The sequence below is a fragment of the Sus scrofa genome, chromosome 8 (assembly GCF_000003025.6).
Source record: "Sus scrofa isolate TJ Tabasco breed Duroc chromosome 8, Sscrofa11.1, whole genome shotgun sequence".
NCBI classification, from domain to species: Eukaryota; Metazoa; Chordata; class Mammalia; order Artiodactyla; family Suidae; genus Sus; species Sus scrofa.
Genome location: NC_010450.4, coordinates 118,036,063 through 118,053,803, shown reverse-complemented (window position 1 = coordinate 118,053,803; position 17,741 = coordinate 118,036,063). Strand labels below are relative to the sequence as shown.

At 40.0% G+C, this 17,741-nt stretch overlaps 2 protein-coding genes across 9 annotated transcripts in view; both read right to left on the bottom strand.

Moving 5' to 3' along the window:
* SLC9B1 (solute carrier family 9 member B1) overlaps positions 1-1,713 on the bottom strand; it is an 82,595-nt gene extending 80,882 nt beyond the window's left edge. Inside the window, exon 1 of the mRNA XM_013989374.2 lies at positions 1,171-1,713. The gene's annotated coding sequence lies outside the window, so the exon portion shown is untranslated. The remainder of the gene's footprint in view (positions 1-1,170) is intronic.
* SLC9B2 (solute carrier family 9 member B2) overlaps positions 4,374-17,741 on the bottom strand; it is a 52,654-nt gene continuing 39,286 nt past the window's right edge. For 7 of the 8 annotated variants that reach the window (XM_021100728.1, XM_013989370.2, XM_013989372.2 and 4 more), the window contains 3 exons: positions 16,594-16,702; positions 13,048-13,184; positions 4,374-9,121 (listed from right to left, as the gene is read on the bottom strand). In XM_021100728.1, coding sequence (XP_020956387.1) covers positions 8,900-9,121; positions 13,048-13,184; positions 16,594-16,702 — 468 coding nt within the window. In that variant the 3' untranslated portion in view covers positions 4,374-8,899. The remainder of the gene's footprint in view (positions 9,122-13,047; positions 13,185-16,593; positions 16,703-17,741) is intronic. The other variant, XM_021100729.1, reaches the window with a different exon arrangement.

The following is a 17,741-nucleotide window of genomic DNA, read 5'->3' as shown; positions in this document are numbered from 1 at the left end:
ACTTAGTTCTGAGTATAGACAATACAAAAGCGAATAAGGCATGGCTCCTTAAATTCTCATCCATTTATTCTTTCAATAAATATTTTCTGAACTTATATTGTACTATCTTCCAGCCACTGCTCAATATCAGTGTTTAGTTCCCTCGTCAGTAAAATGGTGTTCTGTTAACCAACTCGATCTTACAGGGTGTATAAACAAGACGATATGAAAATATACAAAATGGGAAGTGCTATAAAAATGTTACTTTATAAATTGCTATTACTGCTCCTGCCTCTTTCCTTTTGTCTGGTACTGGGCAGGAGCTTAAGAGAGTCAACTGACAAAAGTCAACAGTATAATAAATTCTAGTACTCAAGGGAGGTAATAAATAGGAATACCCTTTCTGTAGTCACATGGTGACTAAAAAGTCGGGTGCACGAATTCTTTATCTGTGATAGTAATAGGTGTTAATTTCCCACACCTCCGTTGCACAAATAACAATACCACTGATCCCTATTAACGTTAGGGAGTGGGGTGTGACCTCTTTTGGTGCCACCCAAGCCAATCATCCCCCTCCAATACCCCATCTGATTTTTCATCGACTATAGGACACACACCGAGCGGCGTCAGTGACCAGGTTTGGGCCTGTACAACTCTTATAAGGGCTCCTGAATGATAAGCCTGACACATGGTACCTGTACAACTGTCCTCGACCCTTCGAAAGCACCAATCTAAAGCGCTTGTCCACCGTGATAAAGCTGAAAGAAATAGGCGAGGCGAGAGCCCTGTGAGGAGGCAGGTGAGCCTTCCCAGGATCAATCCTGGAACCCATCTCCAACCACCGGAGCTCACGAAGTTTCATGTGTAGATATTTACCGGTTAATATCGGCACCGGTGAATGTCTGCGGTTAATAAAACTAACTTTTCACTCAGTCTTTTCTGACCTCTTCCTTCTTCCTTGCGAATGCCGGGAAAATGAGAGAAAGAAACGGAGGAGGAAGGGAGAGACTAAAGAAGAGAGATGTGGGGTGAGGGAGGAGAGAACCCAGTCAGGGAGAGGGAGAAAAAGATCTGTGGCTGGTTCCCCAGCGCCGGGTAAAGGGGCAGATGGACGCGCCTCTGAACTAACGGAGGAAAAGGCTGCGGGACTTGGGCCCAAGGTGAGAGTACAGAAAACTGGGCCATACCTACCACTCCTTCGGCATCCTCCACGACCCCGGGCGCGGCCCTTACGCCCAGCAACCGCCGCGAAAATCTCGAGCAGCTCTGGAGCAAACGCCGCCGGACCTCGGAGCGCGCGGTGGGCAGCTCGGACGCCGGCGTCTGGGCGGGGCCGGGAGAGGGGCGTGGCCGGGCGAGGGGCGGGGCTAATAGCAACGGGGCGGAGCTGGAGGGGCGGGGCTGACGCGTTTAATTGGTCGTGGTCCGCCCCCATCTGGGAAGCTAGAGGGCACTATGGTTCACTGGGTCCGCCTGGTGTTGTTTTCAGTCTCTTCAGCCCTTTTCTTTCCGTATCTCTTCTGAATATTGATCAACTGTAGACCAATATTGTTGTAGGAGTCCAGGGATACAGTCGACCCCTGTAACGTCAAAACTCACGTCATGTTGCTCCTTAAATCGTCTTAAATTTAGTGCAGTCTTGGGAATTCCCAGGTGTGGCTCAGCAGGTTACCAACAGGGCTAGTATCCATGGGGATGCTGGTTGGATCCCTGGCCTCCCATAGTGGGTTAACATCTGGTGTTGCTGTGAGCTGTGGTGTAGGTCGCAGACGTGGCTTTCGGGGTCCATGGTGCTGTGGCTGTGGCATAGGCCTGCTGATTCAAGCCCTAGCCTGGGAACTTCCATATGCCACAGGTGTGGCCCTAATAAGCAAAAAGACAAATCAAAACAAAATTAATGCAGTCTTAACAGAGCTTGGCGTTTGGGGTCACGACTGAGTTAAAGTTTAGCACTGCCACTTTATAGCTATGGGACCACATAATCTACCCAAGCTTCGGTTTTCTTATCTGTAAAGGATGTGGTGGTGTTGTGAGACTAAAAGAACTGATGCGTGGCAAGTGTCTGGAACAGGACTTGATACAAAGTAAACACTCAATATCCTGTTATCACTATAAACCTTTTTTTTTTTTTCCCTCGCACGAAATCTTAGGTGGAACCTTTCATATGAAACAAAGGAAAGCAGAGTTGCTCTTTTAAAGATGGTCCCAGAAGCTTTGGGTTCTCATTCCCATAGGTGGTCTTCAAGTTTCCTCTAATGGAATCCCCAAGCTTGCTAAAACAGATGAAAACAACTGTTATTGGAGAAAGTCCAAACTTAGAAAGTCAAACTGACCTTTTCTATTTTTTTCTCCTGATACTCCAAACAACCTCTTCTCCTGCACACACTGTATTCCTCCTTGCCTTCATGTTTTTTCTAAAGTCATTCTATCGGGAGCGGGAGTGCTCCTTTTCTCCTTATTTATCATTTAAGATATGACTCAAATTACAACTCTTTCTTGGGTGACTGAATAAGAGATTCTTTTTTTTAATTTAATTTAATTTAATTTTATTTATTATTATTTTTTTTGGTCTTTTTTTTTTTTGCTATTTCCTTGGGGCGCTCCCGCGGCATATAGAGGTTCCCAGGCTAGGGGTCAAATTGGAGCTGTAGCCACTGGCCTACGCCAGAGCCACAGCAACACAGGATCCGAGCCGCGTCTGCGACCTACACCACAGCTCACAGCAATGCCGGATCGTTAACCCATTGAGCAAGGGCAGGGACCGAACCCGCAACCTCATGGTTCCTAGTCGGATTCATTAACCACTGCGCCACGAAGGGAACTCCAAGAGATTCTTTTTTACTGTAACCTCCTCCTACCTTCAGCATGGTGTAGACAGCTCAGAAAGGACTGAGTCATTTTCTCTCTTGTTTTAGGAAAGCTCACAGTTTTTTGTGATTACAGGGTTAAGGAAATGCTTTGTTCTCATGGTAGGTAAGGAAAAAACAAGTAGATCCCCAAGGATACTGGGAAGAAGGACCTTTGAGAGGAGTCTGACGGCCTCCAGGGCTCTGCTCTGTGCCCCATATGCAATACAGTGCTGGAGGTCAAATCCTTTCCTTTTAAGGAAAATGGAGGGCACATTAACAAACATGAGTTTTGGAATTCTGACCAGGTCAGAGGGCTTGGGCCATATTTAATTTAGAGTAGTCAACTGAAACATGTGCTATTACTTGCTCCCAAAATGGCATGAAGCAATTTCCATTTGTTAAACAGGACTAAATTATTCATATAGAACATTCATACAGAAATATGGTGTTCTGAAACATTTAAAAATAATGTCCACTGATTTAAAGACAATATGGTGCAAATGTAATAATAATCACTTGAAAAACATCTAGAGAAACATCCAAAGCCTCTTTTCTGGTAAAAAAAAAATAAAAAATAAGTTAAAATAATTAAATTGGTAATATTTGTAAATGCCATTAAAAGCAAAAACTTTTGAGGAGCAAAGAGAACCTTTTCATGAGAGCAGTTTTCACCAAGTGATATGAAAGTAGATTCAAAAATATTTTCTTTTTCTTTTTTTTTTTTTTAATCTTTTTTAGCTATTTCTTGGGCCACTCCTACGCCATGTGGAGATTCCCAGGCTAGGGGTCGAATCGGAGCTGTAGCTGCCAGCCTATGCCAGAGCCACAGCAACGCGGGATCCGAGCCGCATCTGCAACCTACACCACAGCTCACGGCAACGCCGGATCCTTAACCCACTGAGCGAGGCCAGGGACCAAACCCGCAACCTCATGGTTCCTAGTCGTATTCGTTAACCACTGTGCCACGACGGGAACTCCCCCCAAAATATTTTCTATATAAATGGTTCTGTACTTCTGAAATAATTTCAATAAAAGTAGAACTTTGGCCAGTGATCTATTTGGTATGATTTAAGTGCCAACTTTAACAGTCCAACCTATCACTAATTCTCTTTATCAACTTTAAATGCCAGGCTTTACTGTACTCCATGCTTCATTTTCAAACTTTGCTAATATGCCAGCCCTCCATCTAGCTGTTCCCTTCTTCACCTCCCTAATATCGACTCAACAATCCAAATCATATCCACTCTTCAAGTCTCACTTCCTTCAAGAAGTTCTCACTGACAACAGTTTTGAATCATGTATTTAGATTACAGATATTTGTACATATTTTATTTCCTTGTAAGGTTCTTGAAAGCAAGTATCATGTCTTATTCATATTTGTATTCCCATCAGTCCCTCTCCCACTAGAATTCAAGTTCCACCAAACAGAATCTCTGAATATCTTTTTCATCACTGTACTTCCCAGCACCCAGCATAACTGGCACATAGTAGGCAAGTTACAAGTATATTTAGAGTGAGTGAATGAATGGATTTTAGAACATAAGCTCCATAAAGGCAGATATTTGTCTGTTTTATTCATTGCAAAATGAATATTTGAGTGTTTACAGAAGAATAAATCATATTTTGGAAGACTAAGCATTCATTATATACAATAAAAATTATTCAATCTATTTATCTTCACAGAAGTCAAATATAAAGTATTTATGTTGCCTTTCACCCAACTAATTCAGTGGATGATATATCTTTCTGAAAATAAGCTGTCTCCCAGAACTGCAAGAGTAAAATTTAAAAGAATCAAATAAAATGGATGTTTACATTAAAAGCAATTTGTTTTCTTTCTTGTACTTTTGTGTTCTAAATTTTCTGCAATGAAAATGTATTTTTTTGTAATCAGACAAAAATAATCAATACTATCTTTAAAGAAACTATGAGATCATTTGCAAACATAACTGAGGACATTTTAGCGATACTCAAATCCAATCAAGTTATATGGAGTTAATACCCGAGAGAAAAACACTGGAATGTGAAACGAAAGAGTTGAAACCTAATCAGTCTGCCTAAAAACAAACTCCTCAGTGGGGAGATGGATGGCACTGACTCTAGGAAAAAAAGGGTATTGAAGAACATGAATTGACACTGTTTAGCCCTGTCCTTGGAAGTATGACACGCTTGCTGTGAACTAAATTGTGTCCTACCTGCGCTCACCGCCAATTTCATAGGTTGAAGCCAAAACTCCCAACGTGATGATATTTGGAAATTTACCTTTGAGAGGTAATTAGATTAGATGAGGTCATGAAGCTACCCTCACGGTGGACTGGTAATTTTTTTTTTTAAGGGCCACACAAGCATATGAAGTTTCCAGGCTAGGGGTTGAGTCGGGAGTTGTTGCCAGCCTACACCACAGCTACAGCAATGCCAGATCCGAGCCAGCTTGTGGCCACGTGGGATCTTTAACCCACTGAGTGAGGCCAGGGATTGAACCTGCATCCTCACGGACACTGTGTTGGCTTCTTAACCTGCTGGGCCACAACGGGAACTCTGGATTGGTAATGTTTTAAGAAAAGACACCAGAGAGCTTGCATATGTTCCTCCATCCCCATTTCCTCCCCCACTTTGTGAGGACAGAGTGCGAAGGAGGCTACCAGCACACTAGAAAGACAGCCCTCATCAGCGCCCAATCATGCTGGCAACCCTCATGCCTGACTTCCAGCCTCCAGAACTATGAGAAGGTGAATATCTGTTGTTTAAGCCACTCAATCTATGGTACATTGTGGTAGGAGCCCGAGGAGACCAAGATAGATTAAACTGACCAAGATCTAAACTGTTGTGGGACAGGTAGTTTTCTGACACTGGAAGAGAATCTCCTCACTGTTTCAGTGGATAAACATTTATTAAGTGTCCACGGTGCTCCATGCCCTGCGCATAGTGCTAAGGATTCAAAGGTAACTAAGATATGGCTCCCACTCCTCAGGGGTTAATTTAATAGGAGACAAACATACAAACAAACTGAAAAAGGCACTGTAAGTATCTGACAGACGTATGTATAAGGTACTACATCCTTCTTTCAGGCACCTGGAGGTTAGGGTAGTGGATTCTATCGCTGGTTGGGGTGGGCTAAGTTTGGTTGGCCTGTCATCCCTCCGCATCGTTAACTCTGAGATTACCAACCAAGACAACAGCTGTGACTTACAATGTGGTGACAAACGTGAGACTTCACAGGGAGCCCTGCAGAGACCACAACTGGACAGAGAGCCATAGAGATTTGGTCGGTGGCTGCCCACCGAGGAGAGGTAGGAAGGAAGTCACCACATGCTCTGAAAAATGGAACAGGCTCTTGGCAGTGGCTTACGGGGCTCCTCGATGATTTCCACGGAATTTCCACTTCTAATTCTTCTTTGGGGCCTTGAATGTTTATAACAACATTCTCATTTCCTTACAAATACTGACTATGTTTTGCATTAGTTAATAAGTATTCAAAGCCTATTACATGGAGAAAATCTACCGGCGAACGTGGGAACCAGCACTAACTGTACCACCCTTCAGCCTCACGTGCCTTTTGCTAATCATCCCCCAAGTCCTGGTCAAGATCTTACTTTCTCTAGAGGCTCTGCCTAAACCGCACCTCCCCTGGATTGATGGGTGCTCCTGCTATGAGCTCCCTGGCAACCCCACACTTCCTGCATCCTAGCACTTATCATACTGTTCTTCAATCTCTTGTTTAATGGTCTCTTTCCTCGATCAGACTGTCAGATCCTTAAAGATGGTAATAATATTAGTCTCCATGATGTGCTGGCTCACTGAAGGCTTTTGGTGATGTTTGTTGAATGAATCTAGTTTCAGAGCCTGGGAAAGTAGAGACCAGAGGAGCATTGTTTATGGTGCTACCATAAGCTAAGGAAGTTCATCCATCTGACTTTGGTAGAAGTTAATCCAGTCCAAACAGAATATAAACAGTAAGGGAATACAGTGAGCCAGAGTCAGGCTGACATAAAAATGAAGATTGTTAACGGTTTCATATAATGATACCTTCATGAAAATTAAGCTAGGTTTGGACAGAGGTGAAAGTCATGGTGGAAGGGACTGGAAAAGCAGTCTAATGACAAGATGTTTATTCCAACATGACATGCTAGTCCAATATCCAAAAGCGTGTTTATACTCTATATTCACTTCTGTCAGAGCACTTATAACCCTTTTCTCAGTTGGTTTACATGTGTGTCTCCTTTTAAATCAGGCCCTTAGGTAGTCTAATGCCCTGCTTACTTAAACATGATTATTCTAACAACTAGGCAGGAATTGGCCTAAAGTAGAGGAACTTATGGGTGATATGTAAAAGCAGAGATGGGCTGCTGATTAAGGGGGATAAAATGTGACCTATGCAGGTAAGCCTTTCTTCTCATCTTCTCTGCTAGCAGGTCACAACGCCTGAAATTCCTGCTACAGAAGTCACTCTTTTGGTTAAAGGTACTTTCTTTATTTTTTTAATTTTAATTTTTTAAATTTTATAAACTTTTACTTTATTCATTTATATACATACATGTATTTGAAATCATATATAAAACAATTAGAATTTTCTTTGAAGTTTATTTAATCGTAATCTTTGATTCTTAATCCTTGGTTCATACAAGGACTAGTTTTACGTATTTAGAAGGTGATTTAATTTTTTATGTGTAATGTAAAAATCATCTGAAAATTTATCCCCAAAACAAAAGCTTTGAGGAATGCTTATTTGCATGGACTTCTTTTTGGAAAAGATTGTAATTCAGCTTCTTCATGAGTATCTGACAATGTCTTCTTGATCTCTGGTCACTTAAAAGATACTGTCTTTAAATAGCCCTGTTAATCCTGTAAGAATATGCTACTAGGTGATGGTAACACCCAACACAATGGTACTCTTGGCTCTCAAATCTGATCTTTCCCTTTCCTAGGAATGTGAATGCTTAGTGAGGGACAGCACCGCTCAGCCTCTTCACACCTGGGCATGGTCATCATCAACAGACTCTAAGAGGAGAGGTGCGTCCAACTTCCAACCACTTCCTTGAAAATAAATCGTTTGCCTTGGGCTTTCTTTCTTCCTTCCTCCTGAGGACTAGAAGGGGGACATGGGAGAAATCCATCTTTGACCTTTGTGGGCATGGCAGAGCCTCAGGACAGAAGGACATGGGTCTCTGAGTAGACCTCAGAGTAACCTTGTCATTATCAACCTGTCAGCTGGTTTTACAGGAGGGAAATACATTAAATACGGTACTTTTTGTTTCTCCATTACAGCAACTTACCTTACCCTAATTAAGATGATATTCATGAGGCTGGCATAGATTTGAAAACTAGCTATCTCTCACCTGGAGAAAAAGATTAGCATCAAGATGTTGGCCACAAGAAACAAATAAGAAAGGGCTGGATCGGGGCACTCCTTAGGTGGAAGCAAACTCAGATGGGCCACTGAAATAGGGGACTCTGTGTACCTGGCTAGGGAATAGGACAAAGTCTCTGACATCTAGACAGGCTTAAGAAGAAAAACCAATGATAACACCACATGTACTTCAAAATTTTGGGGACCAATCAGTTATACTAAGTCACAGAAAGTTGTTCAGAGAGGTAGAAATGGAAAAGAGGCAGATTAGCAGGGAAGCAAAAATTGACCAATGAGTAAAACAAAACAACAAAAAGAAGACGAGCCCCAAACAATTCAAGGCATGAAAGGCTAGGTGACCATGAATCATGAAACTGTGATGGTAAGAGCAAGTCAGAGCAAGCCGTGGGCTAGCAGAACAGGATACTGAAATTGTGGCAGTACAATGAAGTGTACATGTCACTATACAAATTAAGATATATGATGAATGGATGTTTGAAAAAAAAAAAGGAAGGTAGAGTTGAGGTTGGAGATGTAGAACATTACCCTCAAAGCCCCATAGGGAAAGGGCAATGGCTAAAACTGCTGCTTAAAGAAACTGGCACACATTTGGTTCTATTACATTTTAAGCTTAAACACTACATATGTCAATATCCATCTGGATAAGAGTAGCCGCTGCTGGCATCTTTCGAATAATTATATTCAGCATTCTCTCTTTTCACCTTTAAGCTTGTATAGAAGTCTCTCCTTGATCTTCTTCATCTTTATTTTTCTGTTCAGCTTTTTCGAGAAGCCTGGGGCCTAGCAAACCAATAAGTAGACCTCCAATTGGGGCCGTGATGAGGATGGCCAAAAATGCCACTGTCAACACATCCATTCCATATCCTTCTAACTCTTTCTCTCCATGTGACCTTGCTGTGTCCAAAGCCACAGATCCTATGGCAGCCTATAAAAGTTTAAAGGAAAAGTTGGCAGCATGAGAAGACAAGCACACAGAAAAAAGGTGAATTATTTTATCATTTGCAAAAACAAAATTTTTCTTATCTTCAACAGAAAGTTTGATAGTCTCTTTTAAAATGTACTGCAGTTGGTTTTTCTTTCTTTCTTTCTTTTTCTTTCTTTTTTTTTTTTTTTGGCCACACCCCCAGCACACGGAAGTTTGGAGACCAGGGATCAAACCTGAGCCATAGCAGTGGCAATGCTTGATCCTTAACCTACTGAGCCACCAGGGAACTCTTGCAGTTGGTTTTGATGATCTCTGAAAGCTCTCCCTGCTCTTGCATAGGAAAAGAATGATGGTTCACATGTCCCTATTTCCACAAGGTAAACTTACAAAAATATCCGGCAAATATATTTCAAAATACAAGGCAAACACAAACTTAGGATATTAATTAACTATAACATGATTTTATATACTAAATTCCCTTTGAGTAAAGACGAAAGTTACTAGTTATATCAATTTTTTAGTGTTAGGAATTTGGAATTAGGAAAGACCAAGATAAAAAATGCAGTGATACTTACTGTAAGATGGTGAAGGTTTTCTTTCTTTGGGTTTTTTTTTTTTTTTTTTTTTTGGTGAAGTTTTAAATGAAAAGCTTAAGAATATTTACTGCTTTAGAGCCTAAACTGCTTTAGAGCCTAATTATTAAACATCAAGAAACTTGAAAGTGGCAGGCATCTTCGAAATGTGAAGCTAATCTTGTTAGGTATGTGGCTCACTCTCTGCCTTAAGAGTTGGTGAAATGTTTTATTCAGAATCTATCTACTAGGAAGTATTATGAAAACTTATTTTCTTCTAGAGGGAAAATGCAATATATTTTTTTTGTCTTTTTTTTTTTTTTTGCCATTTCTTGGGCCGCTTCCGCGGCATATGGAGGTTCCCAGGCTAGGGGTTGAATCGGAGCTGTAGCTGCCAGCCTATGCCAGAGCCACAGCCACGCGGGATCCGAGCTGAGTCTGCAACCTACACCACAGCTCACGGCAACACCAGATCCTTAACCCACTGAGCAAGGGCAGGGATCGAATCCACAACCTCATGGTTCCTAGTTGGATTCGTTAACCACTGCGCCACGATGGGAACTCTGGAAAATGCAATATTATCAGCACAGATGGGAAAAAAGATATTAGTCAATCCAGTTATCCCCTTATTCTAGAATATAGCAATGCTGATCTCTAGGACAATGAAACAGAAAAGAAAAGATTGGTGTGGATGAGACACAAGAGCAAGATTATTAATTGGCCACAAATATCTGAATGCCCCTTTTGCTTCTATAACAGAATCTCTGAGTTTTAGCTGATCACACTGCTGTTCAAATAGAGATTTCTTTTCCAGTCTTCTTCGCAACTAGTTGAAGCTATATACCAATTGTAGCTTATTCTTTCTCCCCTTCCTATTAGATGAGAAATGGTGAAAAAGTGGACCCATGGACAGAAGGTGCATGCTGAGAACAGCAATCACCCTGCAAGCTCCGGAATGTCCACACTGGACTGTTGGTTACAGAGAAATAAAAATCTATCTCATTTAGCTTCTGTGTTAGAGGGCTCTTTGTGACTGCAGATCACCTTTTCCCATAGCTAATTCAACATTTCTCAGCAAGAACTGCACTCGCTACAATGTATTTTTCTCTTTAAGTTCTCTCTTGAGTGTATAAATGTGTATGTATTTGTATATTTTGGGGTTTGTATGCTTTCTGAGTTTTCATTTAAAATATATTTCTTGAAGTTCCCATTGTGGCATAGTGGAAACGAATCGACTAATAACTATGAGGTTGTGGGTTCGATCCCTGGCCTCACTCAGTGGATTAAGGATCCAGCGTTGCTGTGAGGTGTGGTGTAGGTCACAGAGGTGGTTCAGATTTGGCGTTTCTGTGGCTGTGGTGTAGGCCTTCAGCTGTAGCTCTGATTCAGCTCCTAGCCTGGGAACCTCTATGCCATGGGTGAGGCCCTAAAGAGCAAAACAAACAAACAAATAAACAAAAAAACCCCAAAAAACCCAGCTCTCTATATTTATTTCTTATATATCATAGATAAAAAGTTTGAAAAACACTAATATGGAAAAATATATACAAAAGTCTTATTTCTTGTGCAGTGGCAAAAGAAGAAAAATAAAATTTTATACAATACTTGTTTCATGAATATGCATGATTCAACAAATAATTTCTCCTTACTTTAAAATTTGGAGTTCCCTAGTGGCCTAATGGTTATGAATTCAGTGTTGTCACTTCTGTGGCTGGGGTTTGATCCCTGGCCCATAAACTTCTACATGCTGAGGGCAAGGCCAAGAAAAATTATTTTCATAGTGTGAAAGTTCCATCTTTCAAATTCTAACATTTGGAAACAAATCCTTCATACCAAAGCCACTAGAGTGATTCTTTTATTTATTTATTTATTTATTTGTCATTCTATCTTTTAGGGCCGCAGCAGTGGCATATGTAGGTTCCCAGGCTAGGGGTCAAATCAGAGCTTTAGCTGCCGGTCTATGCCACAGCCACAGTAATGTGGGATCTGAGCCTTTCTGTGACCTACAGCTCATGGCAACGCCAGATCCTTAACCCACTGAGAGAGCCAGGGATTGAACCCGTGTCCTCATGGATGCTAGTCGGGTTCATTAACCACTGAGCCACAACGGGAAGTCCTAGAATGATTATTTTCATATTCACCTACTAAGGTTACCAGAAGTAGTGTGGAAGGTGGAGACACTGAGGGAGAAATTATTCCACTTACTGTCCTATATTAACCTCACAGCATTCTTAGCCAGTTCAGATGCTTTTGAAAGTCTGATGGAAAGAAAAGCTTCTCCTGAATAATGCTCAACTCCATAACCACACCAAACCTGGCATATGGTTACAGAGCATACACATCCTTCAAAGCTTCCTAAATTAAGACATCTGATTTTCACTTCATGAAACAGATTTTTTTCTTTCTTTCTTTTTTTTTTTTTTTTTTTTTTTTGGCCACGCCTGCAGCATGTGGAAGTTCGCAGGCCAGCAATGGAACTCATGCCACAGCAGCGATCCAGGCTGCTGAAGTGACAACACCAGATCCTTAACCCACTGAGCCACAAGAGAACTCCTGAAACAGATATTTAATAACTGCAAAATAACCAAGGATGAAACAGTTAATCTCATTTGCTATAATTAGTCAGAGAATATACAATGCAAACAGGGATATATAACATTTGCAACAAATGATAATCTATACAGTTCTAATTTAATTAACAACTATAGGTAGCTACCAAATACCCGGTCACTCCACCCAAGCATTTACCTGTTAGTGCCTCGTTCAGTAGAGTGCATACATTTTGGGTCATGGGATTGAGACCTTTGGCAGGTGGTTCAATTGGACTGAAAAATTTAATGTCAACTAATAATCTAGGAAATAAAGCATTTCCTGAGTTGTTTCTCATTAATCTTTCTCCATTATACAGAAAGACTGTGGTCGAGCATAACTGATCATCAATTACATTGACACTGAAGTATTTCCAAATACTAAGATGGGCTATGCTATTTCTTTTTCACACTCTTCTTAGAAGATACTGAAATGAAAAGAGTTTAATAACTATCTCTGGGTGATTTAGAGAGCTCTGACTGGTGAAACTCTTTCCAAACTCTTTCTTCCTGCTTCTACTGCTTTCTAGTAGCATGGGTATTTACTGGATATTCAGTTGTACTGTAGCAATCTAAAGAAATTTAAACAGGCAGTCATATTTAAGGAATCACTACACCAAAAATAAAACTGTTAAAGAAGAGATGAGCATAAATTCTTTCCATAAATCAAACTTTAATTACTTATTTTCACCAAATTTGAACAAGGCCTCTTATTCAAAATTTCAAAGTGTCATACAGAAATAGGAGTTAAAGAATCCATCATTACCTGTACTGTGGCCTTTGGAAGCCATGCAAAAGAAATAAATATCTTTTCCTTAATGTTAAAACCAGCAAAGCACACCATCAAATATGTGGTCAAAATCCGTATCAATACTGCAATGCCCAGGGTGGCAACACAAAGGCCTGTAAGACATACTCGATTTTTAGACATAAGGAAATACTGAGGGGAAAAACTAAATCTCATGGTTATTACTTCAAAATTCTCTCAACAGATATTAAAAACATGAAAAAATTTAAAAGACAAAAATGGCTAGGCATAATTTATCAAAACATCAATATTAAGGATCAATAAGACCATTTGTTTAAAAGAAGATATTTCCCCTAGATTTGTCTTATTTTTTAGTAAAAGGCAAAAGATTTATTTGATCTGAAGAGAAACCAGAATACTACTCTAAATTAAAAACAGAAATTAATTAAACATTTGAATTTCTACAAAGGAAATGTGAATGTCTTTTTATGCTTTCTTCCATGTGTTTATTTAAGAAGAATTTATTAATGACAGGTTATGTATGGCAGGATTTGGACTAGACACTAATATAAAGAATGTATAGTGTGCAGATTTGCCTCTTCATAGACAGAGGAAGACAGCAACATAAACAACTAGTTAATATACTATGAGGTAAGTGCAGTATAAAACACTGGTAAGAGACCATAAAAGAGGAAAAAAATTAATATTTTCATCAACATGGTTGAGAATTCATTACAGAGTACAGAATCAGAAGTAATAGCCAAAATATTTATGAGCCAATCAGAACAGAGCTGGCTGCGCACTGACCAATCAAAATAAGACACTGGCACTACACATCTGTTTCATCATACTGATGTGTACACTCACAGCCCCTCAGTCCTGGTTGTCATATACATCAACTTCATTCAGTCAGCATTTAGAATCCTTTGCTGATAAAGGTAAATTTATTTTGATGTACAAAATAAAGGATTGTGGCTTGGCCTCTCCAGGCTACTGGACCTGAAAAAGGCATAGCTAAAGTGACTCGGGATCCGAACCGAATCTGCAGCCTATACCACAGCTCATGGCAATGCTGGATCCTTAACCCACTGAGCAAGGCCAGGGATAGAATCCTCATGGATTCTAGTCAGGTTCCTTACCACTGAGCCACAATAGGAACTCCAGGATACACAGATTTATAGATAAAGATTTTGGAATTATATAGTTTATAATCAAAGTCCCTGAATGTAGATGAGCTCAGGAAAGTGAAGAAGAGCGAGAAGCATAGAAAGCTTTGGAAATAACTGGGAGGAGGAAAAACATTTACGCCATATGTAGCATAAAACTCAAAAGACACTGGAAAATAGGAAGTTTCACACCTCAATGTTTAAGTCATTTTTTTTTTCTTTTTCGGGTCACACCTGTGACATAAGGAAGTTCCCAAGCTAGAGGTTAAATCAGAGGTGCAGCCACAGGCTTACGCCACAGCCATGGCAACACTGGATCCAAGCCTCAAATGTGACCTATACCTCAGCTTGAGGTGACAGCAGATCCTTAACCCACTGAGCAAGGCCAGGGATCCAATGCACATCCTCATAGAGACAATATCAGGTTCTCAACTCTCTGAACCATAGTGGGAACTCCTGAAAGTGTTTTTAAAGAGGCTAATAGCATCAAATGCCACTGGGATAGTAAGGAAAAAAGAAAGACTGATAAGTGTTCAGTGAATTCAGTAATACAACCTTGGTAAGAGCAGGGTTGCTTGTGTGATGGGGCAGAAGCTGAACTGAAATACTGAGGAAGGGAGAGAGCATTGAAACAAAAAAGGGGAATATAGGTACTGTTTTAGAAAAGACTGAAAAGAGGAATAGAGAGACAGAGTAGTAGGCGAGGGGGAAATGAAATAGAAAAAGGATGTGTGTGTGTGTGTGTGTGTGTGTGTGTGTGTGTGTGTGTAAATTTTGATCATGAAAAATACACATAAAATTTTTACCAGTTGATTCATTTTTAAATGTGCAGTGCAGTAAACACACAGTTAAGCATTGATATTTTCTGCAACAAATATCCAGAACATTTTCATCTTGTAAAACTGACACTCTGTACCCATTAGACAACAAATCCCCACATGCCCTTTTCCCAATTCCCTGGCAACCACCATTCTACTTTCTGTTTCTATGAATTTGACTACTCTGGTTACATCATATAAGTACAATCATACAGTATTTTTCTTTTTGTGACTGTTATTTTTTCTTAGTGTAATGTCTTAGGTTCATCCATGAAATAGCATGTATCAGAATGGAAGGATATTATCTTAAGATAGGTGAGATTAAAGTCTGTTTAACTTCCAAGGAGGAGAAAACTGTGACAAGGATGTTTGAAGATGCATGAGAAAAAGGGAAGAATCTATGTGTGTGATCCAGAAGGAGGTAGCAGGGGATGGAGCCCCTAGTAAGGATGGAAGACTACTGTGATGCAAGGAAAGGAGGAAATAATGAGTGTATGTGTGTAAAATAATTTTTAAGTGAAATGCTATGAATTAAGAGAGTTTAAAAAAATTTTTATTATAGTGGATTTATAATGTTCTTTCAATTTCTGCTATACAGCAATGTGACCCAGTGATACACACACACCACACACACACACATTCTTTTCCTCATATTATCTCCCATCATATTCCATCACAAGTGATTAGAAGTAGTTCCCTGTGCTATACAGCAGGACCTTATTGCTTAAAGAGAGTTTTAACATGATGGCTTTCAAATGTTTGAACAAATAAAAGAATGAATGCATAAACATTTCTATTCCATAGGCCCATATTACAAGAGTCACTATTGAAAATTCTGGCCTTTGATTAGGATAAGGCTAGATGGAGTTCCCTTGTGGTTCAGTGGGTTAAGGATCTGGCATTGTCACTGCAGTATCTTGGGTTGATGCTGTGGTATGGGGTTTGATCCCTGGATCTGGAACTTCATATGCTGCAGGTGCAGCCAAGAAAGGATAAGGCTAGATGAATAGTCTAATCCTTGGGAAAAAAAGTTTTAAGGCCTGCATTTTCTTCTTTCATTGCTGCAGTGAAAACACCAGATCCTTAACCTACTGGAACATGAGAGACTCCGTGGGCTTGCATTTTCTTTTATTTTTTTTTTTTTTTTTTTTTTTTTTTTTTTTTTTTTTTTTTTTATTTTTTTTTTTTGTTGTTGTTGCTATTTCTTGGCCGCTCCACGGCATATGAGGTTCCAGGCTAGGGTTGAATCGGAGCTGTAGCACCGCCTACGCAGAGCCACAGCAACGTGGGATCCGAGCCGCGTCTGCACCTACACACAGCTCACGCACGGATCGTTACCCCAGCAGCAACCCCCGACCTCATTCCTATCATCGAACCACTGCCCACGACAACTCCGCTTGCATTTTCTTGATGGTAGTCAGCAGTATTACTTTTCTTTATAAGGAACCGTATTAAAGGTATAAAATTTACTGTCTTAGATTGATAGTTATTATATAATTCTGACAATGGGAACTACTAAATATATTTCAACTGAATTTAAAGAGTTGATTTTAGCAAAAGTGTAACTTTGAAATTCTTACCTACAGTTTCTGGTCTGAGAGATGCAATGGAAACCTCCGCTCCAATCAGTCCAAAAAGAAGGGGCTGAAAAATGCTCCAGGCAACTGCTATAATTTTTTCAACATCTACCTAAAAGAAGTGCACACACACACACACACACACACACACAAAACACACAGATTTTTACTATATGAATTTAGAAGTTCTAAGAGTTTACTAATTTGAAATTTGACCTGAGATAGACTCCATCTCTGTGGCACCTATAAATAAGAATTTAGCTAGCATGGAGCAAAAAATTACACAAAGATATTTCTAACACAGTTAAGGTATGAGGTGTTTATTATTGGTTTGAAAATAAATGTTAATTATAAAGAATCTTACCAAGTAATCTCAGGCGTACTTCAGCTTCTGAATACACAATCTATGCATATATATTATAAATAGTATATTATTTCATAGTTTAAATTTTTGTTAATTTTCATCCAACAATATGATTTAAAGAACTTACGTTAGTGTATATATTTAGATATGCGCCTCATAATTGCTGCACAGTAACCTGTGGAATAATACCAGATGGAAGTACCATACTATGCAATAATTTCTTTATTGATAGGCTTTTGTTTCCAATTTATTTTATCTTTATAAAAATACTGTTTATGGTTATCTCAAATCATGCACAAAAATAAAATCCAGGTATAACAAAGTACTGTGACAGTGGTTCATTTATTGCCTCTTTGCTCAAAATCCTCCTTTCTTTGATGCCCTGCAGAAAATGGAGCTGGGCCCTTTAAATATTTCTCCATTGCCAGCTTGCACTATATTAAATTTTGTCAGCAGAAGAGGCTGAAAGATATTTCAAGAGAAGTCACTCTTCCTGGTTTCTGTGGCTTCTCCCAACAGGGTCCTTCAACATTAGGCTCCTGCAGTCCAGGTGGTTTCACTAGTACCAGGCTCCTACAGTACCCATGGTGGCCAGCAGCTCCCCCCATGCCCTCTCCTGGGGTGATTTCATAACCAATTCCCTTGGGCAGTACACCTCCCTATGTACCCTAGAATGCTAGGGGGTGGATGTCCTACAAGTTCGGAGAGTAGATATCCAGCAAATTCTGTAGACAGGGTGCCACAGTGATTTCTCTGTCACCCAGTGAACCAAGGATCTAACAAGGTC